The sequence below is a fragment of the Rhinopithecus roxellana genome, chromosome 8 (genome assembly GCF_007565055.1).
Source record: "Rhinopithecus roxellana isolate Shanxi Qingling chromosome 8, ASM756505v1, whole genome shotgun sequence".
Classification (NCBI taxonomy): domain Eukaryota; kingdom Metazoa; phylum Chordata; class Mammalia; order Primates; family Cercopithecidae; genus Rhinopithecus; species Rhinopithecus roxellana.
Window position 1 is genome coordinate 53,762,324 of NC_044556.1, and position 17,184 is coordinate 53,779,507.

Here is a 17,184-nt window from a genome sequence, read left to right on the forward strand (position 1 = left end):
GAGTTTGCCAGAAGCCTGACTGCTGGATGGAATATAACTGCATATATACTTATTTGACTACTTGGAGAACACAAAGAGGCTCCTTCCTTCTTTTTATGGAGGCAGAGAGCAAGAACCCATCATGTGGAACTTCTCTTTCCTCAAGCTGTGCATCTCAAGCTCTGGCAGATATGACACAAATCTCCCAAATCATGAGATTGGGATACTCACCCTCAAGCAATAATGGGTGTGACCCTTGAGTTTTATAGCCAGATCAATAATTTGTAAAATTTGTGAATCGCAAAAAATAAAAAATGCTAAGGGTGATTATGCCAGCCTTCTAAAATATGTTTATTCATTGAAAATGTTTGGTAAATTATAAAATTTGACTGGCCTTATCCACAGTGACCAGAGCCCAGATCTCCCTTCCAAGGTTTTGCCATCTTTTTCTTCTCTCTACAGATCAGAAAGCTAGGAGAACATAAGTTTACTTGCAATAAATATATTCCCCATTATCCCCAGAAAAATAAATCCCATGGAAGACTTATGAAAAGCAATAGAAATTAAAAGGAATGCCTGTTCAGTTCCCCTTTAGTCAAAATTAAATCAAGTGAAGAAGGGATAAGAAAATAAAATTTCAATGTTTATATACTTTAGAGTTATTAAAATCACTAGTAAGCATATATTACTCTTGAAATTGTTTTAAATTTAAAAAGTAACTTTTGCTAATATGACTATTTCCTGAGACTCTGATGTCATCTCTCTTCACTCAGCCACCTCCACCAGATATTTTATTAACTCAATTATTAAATGAAGCCAATGATGTCTACATTTTTGTATTTTTTTTAATATTTCCCTTGGAGTTCAGAGCCATAATTCCGGCTACCTTCCTTATTTCTCTGATGAATGTCTTGTCAATCTCATAGACTTAAACCCCAAACTAAATCCATCATCGTACCCTACTGAACTAAATCTTTCTCCTTGGTTTTCCTTTTCCATAAATTACACTTCTCTTTCATAGTAGTGGAAAGTGCTTGGTGCATGGCAAGCACTCAAAATATATTTGTTGAATAAATAAATGTCATCCCCATTGTTTCAGTCACTTAGACTGTCAAGCTTCATGTGACCCTTTTTCTCACCCTGCTGTCTTGCCCCATACATCCAATCAGATTGCAAATGTCCCCTAAATTAATATATTTTCCTCATTCCCCACAGTCACGGTTATGACTTTGGTCATTAATTCTTTTTACTTGGCAGTACTCAGAGTTTTAAAATGTTCCTCATCACCTCCTCATTCCATTCCAATCTAACCTTTGCATGCTGCTTGATTATTCTGTCTAAACCACAGCTCCAATCATGTCCTTCCTCAGCTTTAAAAATCTTCAATGACTCATTACATTAATGATAATGTTTATGAAGAACAAGAACAGCAACTTCTCCTCTTCCTCCTCCTCCACTTCTTGCTCCTTTTGGCTTTCACTTCAGGTTCCTTCAAGACATGGCATAATCTGATTTGTTTTGCTTCTCCTGTACTACTTTGCCACATAAATATGGCCCATCATTAAATAAACTGTTGATTTTCCCAGACAGTCCCCTAAACTTTATAACCATAATTCTTTTTTCCTCATGCTATTCCCTCTGCCTAAAATTCCATTTCAAGAATCTGTACCTGTGAAAGTAGTACCCATTCTTTGGGACCCAATTCAGATTTCATCTGTTCCACCATATCTTTACTGGTCCTTCAGTCAGAAAAATGATAATCAGATAACAACTTATATGTGTACAGCAATTTATCTTATGAAATGCTTTTCACACACATTTTAATCCTTTAAGCCTTGTAGCAAAGAGAAGTAACTTTTATTATATAAAATCCAGATGTTTTCATCCCCATTTTTGTGCTTTCCTACTATAGTTTACTTTTTCCTTTGAACCCCAGAGCAATCATAGGCTATCTCTTGCTCATATACTCGAATCATAATAACTTATATTCTGTTTTAGCCCCTACTCCAAATTGTGAGCTCTTTAAAGGTAGGGTCAATGACTTAATTACCTTTGAATATCTAACATGCCTGGCCAAATTCCTTATATATAGTAACAGTTGACTAACAAAGGTTTATTAAATTAAACTGAATTCAGTTGATCTCTGATTTCCTCTATGCCTTGAATACATGCCTGTTGGGGTGTGACTGAGCAAAATTATGCCAAGACAGTTTAAGCAAAAAGGAAAGAACAGTGACCAAGAAGATGGAAAGGAAGTGACTAGGAGTAGAAGAGTGGATGAATCAGGTCTTCACACAGGGGATGGTAGCTAGAGGGCAATAGTTCATTCTCCACACCTAAGCCAATGGAAGGCTGTAATTCCACACTCCCTTCCTGAGACTCACTAGTATCTCCTTCTCTCAAGCCCTGTCAATCTCCATCATCTGATCTGGTCTTCACTATGAACTGACTTCTCTCCCAGGCTCACTTTGCAGATACAGACCAAGCTTAGAGAGAAAAGTGTTAGTGTGGGCTAGAAGAATGGCAAGGCTTGAAGGCTTGAAGTGGAATGGGATAGGTGGGAGCATCCCATACCCAGCCCTAAGTTCCTACTGTATCTGGTCACACTTCTTTGCCATGGCACTCCATCCACGCACTTCAGGCTTATCCATTGTTCCATTCTGTTCTTCTGAGCTCCAGCTTCTACTATAGCCAGGCCAGTCTTGCCTTCAGCCCTGCTTCCTTTCTTCTGCTACCTTCTACCTACCTTCCTCTGCTACAATTCTCATCTTACCCTAGAACTTTCCTTGTCTATTGTAAGCCTTACTAGTCCGCTTTTTACAATTTTCAAAGCATTTATATGTATAAGGTCTATTCTTTCTGACTTCTTGACTTACCCAGAGTATTATACTTAGTACTTCAATTCTCTGGCCCTTTGTTTCCATAAGTAGGTGAATATTTGTGTCAGACTACACGTCCTGTTTTGAGGGTCAAAAATATGGCTATTACACTTAGAGCCATCACAAACTCTAGCTCTTGCTTTGTGTAATTGATTGTTTTCTGGGTAATTAACTTGTCTTCCCAAACTGGGCTTTTAGTTCCCTAGAAATAAAGTTCATATATATTCCTTCATCTAAATTATCTCCAAATGCCTTGTACAGGAACTAAATACTGATTGGTTTATTGATTATTGATCCCAAGACATGATAAAATATTATTCTTTCCTAGTGGCTAATTTCCCATTTTAGTAATCAAAGTTTCCCAGGATTTACCTGTATCCAACAGCCCCATCATAGACAGAATCATTCAGATAAATGATGGAACCTCCAGGGAGTACAAACTGCTGCCCAGCTGGAGCATTGTAAGACACCAAGCCATCTGCAAAGGAAACACAGCCAAGTGAGTGCCTACTGCTCAGGCCCATTACCCCAGGGAACTATGTGAGTTTCAAGGGTACAAGCTTCTACAGCATGTCCAGGAGGACTCCATCTGGGCACCCAGGGAGGACTCCGGAGGAGCACCCCTCAGTGGCAGTCAACATAATGACTCTGAATGCATGACTCGGTGGGGCAGCAAGCCCTGGGTTAATGAGCAATGCTTCTGTCTCTATTCTTCCCAAGAGGGAATCACCATTCCAGGAGTTATTGATCCCATCCCTTTCTGACTTGATTTTCCCAGAAGTTGGAGTTTTTAATAAAGTCTATAGGCTTCCTGGGCTAGTGACCTACCTAGCCAGACACAGCCGTAAAGCTCCACCCTCATGCACACATTCATGGAGTGGTCGGTGACTGGAATGAACCGGACAAATCTGGCCACAATGGGCGGCTCCAAGTCCTTTAGGAAAATGTCATAGGGGTTACTATTTCCATCCAGCACCTGAGGAGAGAGAAGAGAATGAATGAAGAGGTGATATTAAATCATGCTCACTTTTCTTCACCCCGCCACATTTTCGATGGGCTCTCTCTTCTTAATTCAAGGAGCAGAATGCATCTACTCCACTTTCCCCACAGCCTTGATATTCCTTCTCTGCCTCCTTCACCCTGGGTCACACGTTTACAAGGGCATGCCTAATCCCTGGACAGACATACCCACACAGACAACCTGTACCCTTCTTCTCCTAGCCTAAGTCTAAATACAGTCTTGGACATCCCAAGGTCTGGATGTCTCTTCTTCCTACCTGTTTCCCATGACGGTTCCGCCAAGAGATCCAGCGAGTGCCATCCCGACTGTAATTGATCTTGTACATGGGGGCAAACTCGATGCCGTGACCCCCTGCATGGCGCCCCTGGGTCCCCACCAGAGTGATAAAATGGAGGATGTGCAAGTCAATCTGCAGGAACTCTTTCAGGTCATCAGGTTCCACTGGAATCTCAGGGCACCAGGCTCCATCTCCTTCTTCTGAGTCCAGCCTTGAGAGATGAGGGTTGGAGAGAGAGGGAGCAACCAAGAAACCACAGAGCTGTTTACTGGTTCACAGGCAAGCAGCTGCCCTGTACTGAAGGGAGAGAGCAGGCTGCCCAGTCCTTATAAACATTTTGGGTTCTTGCCACAGTTTTCACTGCCACCACAATACCCATTTGTGGTCAGATCCCTTTCCCTGGAGTACCATGAGACCCTGAAAAACAGTCCCCACCAGTGAGCTGAGGCCTTCAGATCACACATAGCCTTCATTCGCCATCTTGATTTAGAGGTCTAAAGAGAAATAAAAGTCTTCCTACCCTCTGTTCCCCCATGAGTCATTTCATATCTCCCTTCGCTCTTTCAAACTCAGCCTAACAAAGCTAGCCACCCTTTGCTTGGACATCAAGTTATGGCAATAAGGAGGAGGCATAGTAGGGTCTCCAGTGTGGGTTATGCAATGCTACAGGATGGGCACTGCAGACCAGCAAGGAGCCATAGAAACACATGGGGAGGATGAGGGGGAAGAGCATGTCAAGGAAGTAGTAAATAATCTGGTTTCATTTTATTACCTCCAGGCTGAGCTACCATGGAGCAAAATTGTGAAATTATTATAAAGTTTACTTTGAGAACCTCCTACCACTTTCCCTTTCCCCTGGAATGCTCCCTTTTCCCACAGATATTACCCATTCATTTGTTGCTCCCTTCCAGTTCCACCAAACATCACTCTAGTCTTTCATACACTAAGAAATTATGGGGAAGTTTCATCAGGATTGCTTTTCTTATGGGTAATTCCATTTTAATAAAATCAATACTTCACATCAAAATAATTAGATTCCAGGAAGAGTATTGGGTCCAACCAGAAGAGCAGTAGGGAGTTTATTGATGTACAAGACCCCTGAAATCAATCACCCCAGGAAACTGCCACACTCTGTCTGTAGGCAAGGGTGACCCTTCTATGTGAGAGATCCTTGAGAGAGGGGGAGAACTTGTTGGAGGCCTCAGTGTCTTGATGCTTTGCAGTAAGTGATGCTTTGCAATGAGTGATGTTTCATAGACCCACTGAGAAGAGGAGTGGACGCTAACTCCCAGTGTCCTACATAATCTGCACCTTCCCATAGCTGCCACTGTTGCCTGCTTCCTGAAGCGGCTCAAAATGAGAAAGTCAGGGAAAGCAAACCCACTTCCTATCAATTAACCCATTCACTGTGGGTAATGTGGCCCTGGGGCCTCTGTGGTTGAGATGAGGCTGCCAGACCAGTACATGTGGCTAAGCCCTGAATTCTCTCCCTGAAAACATACAGAGCAGGACAGGCCCACTTGCTGTCTGTCCTTCATTCTCAACAGTTCCTGCCAATAATGTCACCTTCCCCAGCCCCTAGGGGCAGGAATCTGTCCCCAGGAAATCTGCCCAACCCCAGAACATGGGCTTTCTTGATGTAACCATCCTCACCTTCCATATTTGGCAGCTGTGGACTCTGACCACTGACTGGAAGCTGTGATGTCCTCATCTGGAATCTGGCCTCCTGACATGCCCAGAGGATAGCGGCATATAGCTAGACCAAGAGAAACCAAAGAGAAGAGAAAGGACATGCTTTTATTTTTATTTCCAGAACTCCCTAGGAAGAATATCACTGAATATTGAACAAGGAATAAGATAATTTACATCTTCCTCAATTCCTCTATGGCCCCAGTTTGACCACCCTGACTCTATCAGATTTGTCTTTCTGGCCCTGACTCCAAATACAATTTGGGCCTCCAAGATTTGATCCCCAGCCAAATCTGTGTGTTGGTTCAAACTCTGACAATCAATGTAATACAATGTAATGTGCCAATTTATGTTTTGTACTTGGTAATTACCCCAGTGGCTCATCCCATTCTCTTGTTAGCAGATGTTTACTTCTAATCAATTTCCTAACAGTAGTGAGGAACCCTCATAATCACTAGGCACCCTTATGATACAAAGAATTATTTTTTTCAGTAGTTAATTGCATGAAAACTATAAAGCAAACTACACACTTTCCTACGAAGGGATCAAACATAGATTTTTGGCCCTGGTTAGAACCATGTTCTGAATCCTGGCTATAAACAATAAGCTCTGGATACAGACTTCCACTTTCAACCAAAGACAGGGTAACAGAGACAAGATTTGCTCTCCAGTGTGAAACAACTAAAAAGGACAAAATACATGAAAAATTATGTTTTAAGATAATGAGCATCTGACAACAAAGGACAACAATCTGAGAGTCAGGAAACAAAAATTTGAGCCCTGTGGTGGCATCAGTTTACTGGCATGAGAGTGTGTCCAGGATACATCACAATGAGTGGGAACTCAGGCAGAGCCTGGAGAATCTCCTGAGTTGAGGAGACAAAAATAGGAGTCCAGAGAAGTAAAGGAGGCTAGAGTTCTCAGGACACTGGGCTGCCGGATAAAATTTAGTTAAATTTGAATTTCAGATAAGCAACAACAAGTTTTTTTTTTCTTTTCTCTTTTTTTTAAAATTATACTTTAAGTTCTAGGGTACATGTGCACAATGTGCAGGTTTGTCACATATGTATACATGTGTCATGTTGGTGTGCTGCACCCATTAACTCATCATTTACAATAGGTATTTCTCTTAATGCCATCCCTCCTCCTTCCTCCCACCCCACGACAGGCCCCAGTGTGTGATGTTCTCTGCCCTGTGTCCAAGTGTTCTCACTGTTCACTTCCCAACCATGAGTGAGAACATGCAGTGCTTGGCCTTCTGTCCTTGCAATAGTTAGCTCAGAATTATGGTTTCCAGCTGCATCCATGTCCCTACAAAGGACATGAACTCATCCTTTTTTATGGCTGCATAGTATTCCATGGTGTATATGTGCCACATTTTCTTAATCCAGTCTATCACTGATGGACATTTGGGTTGATTACAAGTCTTTGCTATTGTGAATAGTGCCACAATAAACATACGTGTGCATGTGTCTTATAGTAGTATGACTTATAATCCTTTGGGTATATACCCAGTAATGGGATCGCAGGGCCACACGGTATTTCTAGTTCTAGATCCTTGAGGAATCGCCACAATGTCTTCCACAATGGTTGAATTAGTTTACACTCCCACCAACAGTGTAAAAGCGTTCCTATTTCTCCACATCCTCTCCAGCACCTGTTGTTTCCTGACTTTTTACTGATGACCAGTGGTGATGAGCATTTTTTCATGTGTCTGTTGGCTGCATAAATCTCTTCTTTTGAGAAGTGTCTGTTCACATCCTTTGCCCACTTTTTGATGGGGTTGATTTTTTTTCTTATAAATTTGTTTAAGTATTTGTAGATTCTGGATATCAGTCCTTTGTCAGATGGGTAGATTGCAAAAATTTTCTCCCATTCTATAGGTTGCCTGTTCACTCTGATGGTAGTTTCTTTTGCTGTGCAAAAGCTCTTTAGTTTAATCAGATCCCACTTGTCAATTTTGGCTTTTGTTGCCATTGCTTTTGGTGTTTTAGTCATGAAGTCCTTGCCCATGCCTATGTCCTGAATGTTATTGCTTACCCTTTTTTCTTCTAGGGCTTTTATGGTTTCAGGTCTAACATTTAAGTCTTTAATCCATCTTGAATTAATTTTTGTATAAGGTGTAAGGAGGGGATCCAGTTTCAGCTTTCCACATATGGCTAGCCAGTTTTCCCAGCACCATTTATTAAATAGGGAATTCTTTCCCCATTTCTTGTTTTTGTCAGGTTTGTCAAAGATCAGATGGTTGTAAATGTGTGGTATTATTTCTGAGGGCTTTGTTCTGTTCCATTGGTCTGTATCTCTGTTTTGGTACCAGTACCATGCTGCTTTGGTTACTGTAGCCTTGTAGCTTAGTTTGAAGTCAGGTAGCGTTATGCCTCCAGCTTTGTTCTTTTGGCTTAGGATTGTCTTGGCAATGCGGGCTCTTTTTTGGTTCCATATGAACTTTAAAGCAGTTTTTTCCAATTCTGTGAAGAAAGTCATTGGTAGCTTGATGGGGATGGCATTCAATCTTTAAATTGCCTTGGGCAGTATAGCCATTTTCACGATATTGATTCTTCCTATCCATGAGCATAGAATGTTATTCCATTTGTTTGTGTCTTCTTTTATTTCACTGAGCAGTGGTCTGTAGTTCTCCTTGAAGAGGTCCTTCACATCCCTTGTAAGTTGGATTCTTAGGTATTTTATTCTCTTTGAAGCAATTGTGAATGGGAGTTCACTCATGATTTGGCTCTCTGTTTGTCTGTTAGTGGTGTACAGGAATGCTTGTGATTTTTGCACATTGATTTTGTATCTTGAGACTTTTCTGAAGTTGTTTATCACTTTAGGAGATTTTGGGCTTAGACGATGGGGTTTTCTAAATATAAAATCATGTCGTTTGCAAACGGGGACAATTTGACTTCCTCTTTTCCTAACTGAATACCCTTTATCTCTTTCTCCAGCCTGATTGCCCTGGCCAGAATTTCCAACACTATGTTAAATAGGAGTAGTGAGAGAGGGCATTCCTCTCTTGTGCCAGTTTTCAAAGGGAATGCTTCCAGTTTTTTTTCCCATTCAGCAAGATATTGGCTGTGGGTTTGTCATAAATATTTGTCATAAATATTTTGAGATATGTCCCATCAATACCTAGTTTATTGAGAGTTTTTATCATGAAGGGCTGTTGAATTTTGTTGAAGGGCTTTTCTGCATCTATTGAGATAATCATGTCATTTTTGTCTTTGGTTCTGTTTATGTGATGGATGATGTTTATTGATTTGTGTATGTTGAACCAGCCTTGCATCCCAGGGATGAAGCCAACTTGATTGTGGTGGATAAGCTTTTGGATGTGCTGCTGGATTTGGTTTGCCAGTATTTTATTGAGGATTTTGGCACCAATGTTCATCAGGGATATTGGTCTCAAATTCCCTTTTTTTGTTGTGTCTCTGCCAGGCTTTGGTATCAGGATGATGTTGGCCTCATAAAATGAGTTAGGGAGGATTCCCTCTTTTTCTATTGATTGGAATAGTTTCAGAAGGAATGGTACCAGCTCCTCTTTGTACCTCTGGTAGAATTCGGCCGTGAATCCATCTGGTCCTGGACTTTTTTTGGTGGGTAGGCTATTAATTATTGCCTCAATTTCAGAGCCTGCTATTGGTCTATTCAGGGATTCAACTTCTTCCTGGTTTAGTCTTGGGAGGGTGTATGTGTCCAGGAATTTATCCATTTCTTCTAGATTTTCTAGTTTATTTGTGCAGAGGTGTTTATAGTATTCTCTGATGATAGTTTGTATTTCTGTGGGATTGGTGGTGATATCCCCTTTATCATTTTTTATTGTGTCTATTTGATTCTTCTCTCTTTTCTTCTTTATTAGTCTTGCTAGTGGTCTATCAATTTTGTTGATCGTTTCAAAATACCAGCTCCTGGATTCATTGATTTTTTTGAAGGGTTTTTTGTGTCTCTATCTCCTTCACTTCTGCTGTGATCTTAGTTATTTCTTGCCTTCTGCTAGCTTTTGAATGCGTTTGCTCTTGCTTCTGTGGTTCTTTTAATTGTGATGTTACGGTGTTAATTTTAGATCTTTCCTGCTTTCTCTTGTGGGCATTTAGTGCTATAAATTTCCCTCTACACACTGCTTTAAATGTGTCCCAGAGATTCTGGTTTGTTGTATCTTTGTTCTCATTGGTTTAAAGAACATCTTTATTTCTGCCTTCATTTCATTATTTACTCAATAGTCATTCAGAAGCAGGTTGTTCTGTTTCCATGTAGTTGTGTGGTTTTGAGTGAATTTCTTAATCCTGAGTTCTAATTTGATTGCACTGTGATCTGAGAGACAGTTTGTTACAGTTTCTGTTCTTTTACATTTGCTGAAGAGTGTTTTACTTCCAACTATGTGGTCAATTTTGGAATAAGTGCAATGTGGTGCTGAGAAGAATGTACATTCTGTTGATTTTGGGTGGAGAGTTCTGTAGATATCCATTAGGTCCCCTTGGTGCAGAGCTGAGTTCAAGTCCTGGATATCCTTGTTAACTTTCTGTCTCATTGATCTGTCTAATGTTGACAGTGGGGTGTTGAAGTCTCCCATTATTATTGTGTGGGAGTCTAAGTCTCTTTGTAGTTCTCTAAGGACTGACTTTATGAATCTGGGTGCTCCTGTATTGGGTTCATATATATTTAGGATAGTTAGCTCTTCTTGTTGAATTGATCCCTTTACCATTATGTAATGGCCTTCTTTGTCTCTTTTGATCTTTGATGGTTTAAAGTCTGTTTTATCAGAGACTAGGATTGCAACCCCTGCTTTTTGTTGTTGCTTTCCATTTGCTTTGTAGATCTTCCTCCATCCCTTTATTTTGAGCCTTTGTGTGTCTCTGCATGTGAGATGGGTCTCCTGAATACAGCACACTGATGGGTCTTGACTCTATCTAATTTGCCAGTCTGTGTCTTTAAATTGGGGCATTTAGCCCATTTACATTTAAGGCTAATATTGTTATGTGTGAATTTGATCCTGTCATTATGATGTTGGCTGGTTATTTTGCTCATCAGTTGATGCAGTTTATTCCTAGAATCGATGGTCTTTACAATTTCGCATGTTTTTGCAGTGGCTGGTACTGGTTGTTCCTTTCCATGTTTAGTGCTTCCTTCAGGAGCTCTTGTAAGGATTTTATTTCTCCTTCACTTATGAAGCTTAGTTTGGCTGGATATGAAATTCTGGATTGAAAATTCTTTTCTTTAAGAATGTTGAATATTGGCCCCACTCTCTTCTGGCTTGTAGAGTTTCTGCTGAGAGATCCACTGTTAGTCTGATGGGCTTCCCTTTGTGGGTAACCTGACCTTTTCTCTCTGGCTGCCCTTAACATTTTCTCCTTCATTTCAACCTTGGTGAATCTGACAATTATGTGTCTTGGAGTTGCTCTTCTCAAGGAGTATCTTTGTGGCATTCTCTGTATTTCCTGAAGTTGAATGTTGGCCTGCCTTGCTACGTTGGGGAAGTTCTCCTGGAGAATATCCTGAAGAGTGTTTTCCAACTTGGTGCTATTCTCCCCGTCACTTTCAGGTACACCAATCAGATGCAGATTTGGTCTTTTCACATAGTCCCATATTTCTTGGAGGCTTTGTTTGTTTCTTTTTACTCATTTTTTCTCTAAACTTCTCTTCTCACTTCATTTCATTCACTTGATCTTCCACTTGATCCAATTGGCTACTGAAGCTTGTGCATGCATCACGTTGTTCTCGTGCCATGGTGTTCAGCTCCATCAGGTCATTTAAGGTCTTCTCCGTGCTGTTTATTCTAGTTAGCCATTCGTCTAATCTTTTTTCAAGGCTTTTAGCTTCTTTGTGATGGGTTTGAACATCCTCCTTTAGCTGGGAGAAGTTTGTTATTACCAATCTTTTGAAGTCTCCTTCTGCCAACTCGTCAAAGTCATTCTCCCTCCAGCTTTGTTCCATTGCTGGTGAGGAGCTGCACTCCTTTGGAGGAGAAGAGCCACTCTGACTTTTAGAATTTTCAGCTTTTCTGCCCCGGTTTCTCCCCTTCTTTGTGGTTTTATATACCTTTGGTTTTGATGATGGTGACCTACAGATGGGGCTTTGGTGTGGATGTCCTTTTTATTGATGTTGATGTTATTCCTTTCTGTTTGTTAGTTTTCCTTCTACCAGTCAGGACCCTTAGCTTCACTTCTGTTGGAGTTTGCTGGAGGTCCACTCTAGACCCTGTTTGCCTGGGTATCACCAGCGGAGGCTACAGAACATGTTGCTCCCTGATCTTTCCTCTGGAAGCTTCGTCTCAGAGGGGCACCCTGCTGTATGAGGTGTCAGTCAGCCCCTACTGGGAGGTGTCTCCCAGTTAGGCTACTCAAGGGTCAGGGACCCACTTGAGGAGGCAGTCTGTCCGTTCTCAGATCTCAAACTCCATGCTGGGAGAACCACTACTCACTTCAAAGCTGTCAGACAGGGACATTTAAGTCTGTTGAAGTTTCTGCTGCATTTTGTTCAGCTATGCCCTGCTCCCAGAGGTGGAGTCTACAGAGGCAGGGAGGCTTAATTGAGCTGTGGTGGGCTCCATCCAGTTCCAGCTTCCTGCCACTTTGTTTACTTACTCAAGCCTCAGCAATGGTGGACGCCCTTCCCCCAGCCTCGCTGCTGCCTCGCAGTTCAATCTGGACTGCTGTGCTAGCAGTGAGCAAGGCTCCTTGGGGTTAGGACCCTCTGAGCCAGGCACGGGATATAATCACCTGGTGTGCCATTTGCTAAGACCGTTGGAAAAGCGCAGTATTAGGGTGGGAGTGTCCAGATTTTCTGGGAGCCATCTGTCATGGCTTCCCTTGGCTAGGAAAGGGAAATCCCTGATCCTTTGCACTTCTTGGGTGAGGTGATGCCCTGCCCTGCTTCGACTCACACTCTGTGGGCTGCATCCACTTTCCAACAAGTGCCCAGTGAGATGAACCCTGTACCTCAGTTGGAAATGCAGAAATCACTTGTCTTCTGCATCACTCACGCTGGGAGCTGTAGACTGCAGTTGTTCCTATTCAGCCGTCTAACAAAAAGTTTTAAGGTGTAAGTGTGTCCCATCCTATAAAAAATTATCAGGCATGTGAAAAAGCAGAAAAATAGAACCCAAGGTAAGAAGAAAAAGAACAACTGAAACAGATTCACAACTGATTGCATTTCAAAATCCCAATGATGTGTTACAGAAATTATTTTAAAATAATTTTAAATCCTAAAATTTATATGGAACCACAAAAAGTTTCAAAATAGCCAAAGCAATCTTGAAAAAGAAGAAATCAATCAGATTTCTTCACACGTCCTAATTTCAAAAATATCACACGTCCTAATTTCACATGTCCTAATTTCAAAATACTTTAGAAAGTTACTTAAAACAGTATGGTACCTGAAAAAACAGACATATAGACCAATAGAACAGAATAAAGAGCCTGGAAGTCACCCAAACAGGTCAACTGAGCTTCAACAAGAGTGTCAAAAATATACAATGGGCAAAATAAATAATCTCATCAATGAATGGTGTTGGGAAAACTGGATATCCACATGCAAGACAATAAAATTAAACTACTATCATACATTGTACCCAAAAATCAACTCAAAATGGATTAAATATTCAAACATTATATCTAAAAGTATAAAACTTCTGGAGGAAGATATAGGAAAAAAAGCTTGATGACATTGGTCTAAGCAATGATTTCTTGGATATGATACCAAACACATAAGCAACAAAAGCAAAAACAGGAGGAACTACAATTGAACAACAACAACAAATACTTCTGCACAGCAAAGGAAACAATTAACCAAGTGAAAAGACCTTTGGAATGAGAGAAAATATTTGCAAATTATATATTTGAAGGTTAATATTCAAGATATATGGAGAACTCATACAACTTGATAGGAAACAAAAAATATGATTTTAAAATGGTCAAAGAAGTTGAATAGACATTTCTTCAAAGAATACATACAAATGTCCAAGTTATATGAAAAGATGTTCAACATCACTAATCATTAGGGAAATGCAAATTAAAACTGTGATGAGATATCACCTTATACATGTCAGGATGACTATCATCAACAAAATCAAAAGATAACAAATGTTGGCAAGGATGTAGACAAATTGGAACCCTTATAAACTGTTAGCGGGAATGTAAAATGATGCAGTCACTACTATAGAAAACAGTATGGAGGCTCCTCAAAAAGTTAAAAATATAACTACCATATGCTCCAGCAGTCCCAGTTCTGGTATACACCCAAGAGGATCTAAATCAGCATCTTGAAAAGATATCTGCCTTTCCATGTTCATTGCAGCACTATTCACAAAAGCCAAGACATGGAAACAACACAAATGACTCTCAGCAGATAAGCAGATACGGAAAACTTGGGATACACATACAATGGAATCTTATTCAGCTTTTAAAAAGAAAGAAATTGTGTGGGGGGCTAGGGGAGGGATAGCATTAGGAGAAATACCTAATGTACATGATGGTTTGATGGGTGCAGCAAACCACCATGGTATGTGTATACCTATATAACAAACCTGCACATTCTGCACATGTACCCCAGAACTTTAAGTATAACAATAATAAAAATAATAATTAAAAGAAGGAAAAAGAAGAAAGAAAGAAATCCTAACATTCGTGACTACATGGTTGAACCCAGTAGACATAATTCTAAGTGAAATAAACCAGCCATAGAAGGACAAATATTGCATGGTTCCACATATGTAAGGTATCAAAAATAGCCTAAATCATAGAAACAGAGTAGAATGATGGTTTCCAGGAGCTGGGAGGAAGGGGAAGTGGGGAATTCCTATTCAAGGAATATAAATTTCAGTTATACAGGATTAATATGTTCTAGAGATCCACTGTACAACATTGTGCCTATACTTAACAATACTGTATGTTACACTTAAAAACTTGTTAAGAGAGCAGGTCTCATTAAATGTTTTTACATTCATCATCATTATGATTATCATCATAAAGAACTGACTGCATTTTAACCCTAGGCACTTCACTTGTCCCACCCTAGATCATGCCTTGCTATTCAGCAATAAAATGAACTATTAATGCATGCTACAACAACATGGATAAATTTCAAAACAACTATGCTTAGTAAAAAAAGTCAGACCAAAAAAGTACATACTGTTTGCTTCCATTTATATGTAACTTTAGAAAACAAAAACAAGTTAATCTATAGTGACAGAGATCAGTGGTTTCCTGGGGGAAGGAGGAATCATAAAGGGACACAAGCAACTTTTGGCAGTGATGGATGTGGTCATTATCTTGACTATGGTGATGATTTCACGGGTTTATATGTAAGTCAAAAACTGGTCAACTTGTGCATTTTTAATGTGTGCATCTATTGTATGTCAAGTGTACTTCAATAAAACTGTTTTAGAAATAATCTCTGGAGCAAGATAATTCTGAAGATTTTTATTTGTGTATTTTCACTTCCATTTTCAAAGCCTGTAGCCAGGCCTTTATGTTCATTCGCCCTAGGGGACTTTTATGTTTACAAGGAAGAAAAAAGAAATTGCATGAAGACAAAGAACTTCCTAGAAAGCCTGCCCTCGGTAAGGGACTGCAGGGTGGAGCAGAGGTAGCAGGGAGAAAGGTGAGACTTCCCTCAGCTTGGAGGGGTCAGAGATAGGCAAATTATAGTACTAACAGCTACCAAGCCCCATTCCCTGGAAGTACCCTGGAGAAGTAGCAAAAATCAAGGGAAAAAGGTTTCACATGAGCATAATGTCCAGGCTTGGCACAGAAACAGCAGAACTGCTTTCCCTAAGGAACATCATGGGCTTGGAGAATGAGGATATCCACTGCAACCATGATGAACTGAAGGCAAGAGGGCCCTTCTCTCTGTATCATACCAAAAACAGCTCCTGGAGTCTTATCTCACCCTAAGAAAGGGAAAGATGGCTTTAGGCCAAGGATTAGCTGATACTTCCAGAAACTGCAATTAACCAAAATCATATGCAGGAAGTTTTGGTAAGAAACATGGCCATATACCCACAGGAACACTTCTATGTTCACCATCTGATATACTTTGGCTGTGTCCCCACCAAGTCTCAACTTGAATTGTATCTCCCAGAATTCCCACATGCTGTGGGAGGGACCTAGGGGGAGGTAATTGAATCATGGGGGCCCGCCCGTCTTTCCTGTGTTATTCTTATGATAGTGAAAAAGTCTCACAAGATCTGATGGGTTTATCAGGGATTTCTGCTTTTGCTTCTTCCACATTTTCTCTTGCTGCTGCCATGTAAGAAGTGCCTTTTGCCTCCTGCCATGATTCTGAGGCCTCCTCAGCTATGTGGAACTGTAAATCCAATCAAACCTCTTTTTCTTCCCAGTCTTGGGTATGTCTTTATCAGCAGCATGAAAACAGATTAATACGCCATGTGATATAGTGTGGATATTTGCCCCACCCAAATCTCACACTGAAAAGTAATCCCCAATGCTGGAGATGGGGCCTGGTGGGCGAGGCGGGGGTGTTTGGATCATGGGAGAGGATCTCTTATGAATGGCTTGGGCCATCCCCTTGGTGGTAAGTGAGCTGTTGCTCTAAGTTCACAAGGGATCTGGTCATTTAAGAGTGTGAGGTCCCTTCCCCACCACCCCACTCTCTCCTCTCTCTCTCTTGCTCCTGCTTTCACCATGTGGCATGCCTGCTCCCACTTCACCGTCTGTGATGATTATAAGCTCCCTGAGGCCTCCTCAGAAGCCAAGGAGATGCCAATGCCATGCTTGTGTAGCCTGCAGAACTATGAACCAATTAAGCCTATTTTCTTATAAATTGACCAGTCTTGGGTATGTATTTATAGCAATGCAAGAACAGCCTATTACACCATCCACTATGATTTCCAAGTCAGTTTTGAATCAAGAGATGAACATAGGAGTGTAATATTATTTTGTCTATTCTTATCAAAAGCATAATTTCTCCAGTAAAGGTAATATGTGCCACAGATAATCATTATGCTTGAATCTTAAGGGCAAATCTGAACTGTTTGGGGATGAAGCAACAAATTCTCAAATTCCACTTTCTGAGAAGTGAAATTGAAGGGAAGAGTAAGGATGAGGAAATACTAACGCAGGGTGCTAATGAGGCCATTTCCAATGGATGAGATCAATGTGCTTTTCGAAAATCACACACAGAAAATGGCCCTCTCAGGGGCCTGCTCTAACTCCTCCTCAACACTGATCTTACATGTTGTTGAATGTGCTAAGTGTTTTAGTCCTTGGCACCAGAGACTTAATGAACAAAGAGAGGCTTCTGGAGGCCTTTAACCTGGGCTACATGCCCAGGTCGGTTTATTAGAACACACACATTGGCATTTAGGACCCAAGCCCAGCTACTAATAATGT

The 17,184-nt window shown here is 40.7% G+C and overlaps 1 protein-coding gene across 3 annotated transcripts in view; it reads right to left on the reverse strand.

Moving 5' to 3' along the window:
* The window catches only part of DDR2 (discoidin domain receptor tyrosine kinase 2), a 175,183-nt gene that overhangs the window by 40,002 nt on the left and 117,997 nt on the right, over positions 1-17,184 (reverse strand). For all 3 annotated transcript variants that reach the window (XM_010356485.2, XM_030936630.1, XM_030936631.1), the window contains 4 exons: positions 5,810-5,912; positions 4,136-4,367; positions 3,687-3,834; positions 3,231-3,336 (listed from right to left, as the gene is read on the reverse strand). In XM_010356485.2, the coding sequence (XP_010354787.1) occupies positions 3,231-3,336; positions 3,687-3,834; positions 4,136-4,367; positions 5,810-5,912 (589 nt within the window). The remainder of the gene's footprint in view (positions 1-3,230; positions 3,337-3,686; positions 3,835-4,135; positions 4,368-5,809; positions 5,913-17,184) is intronic.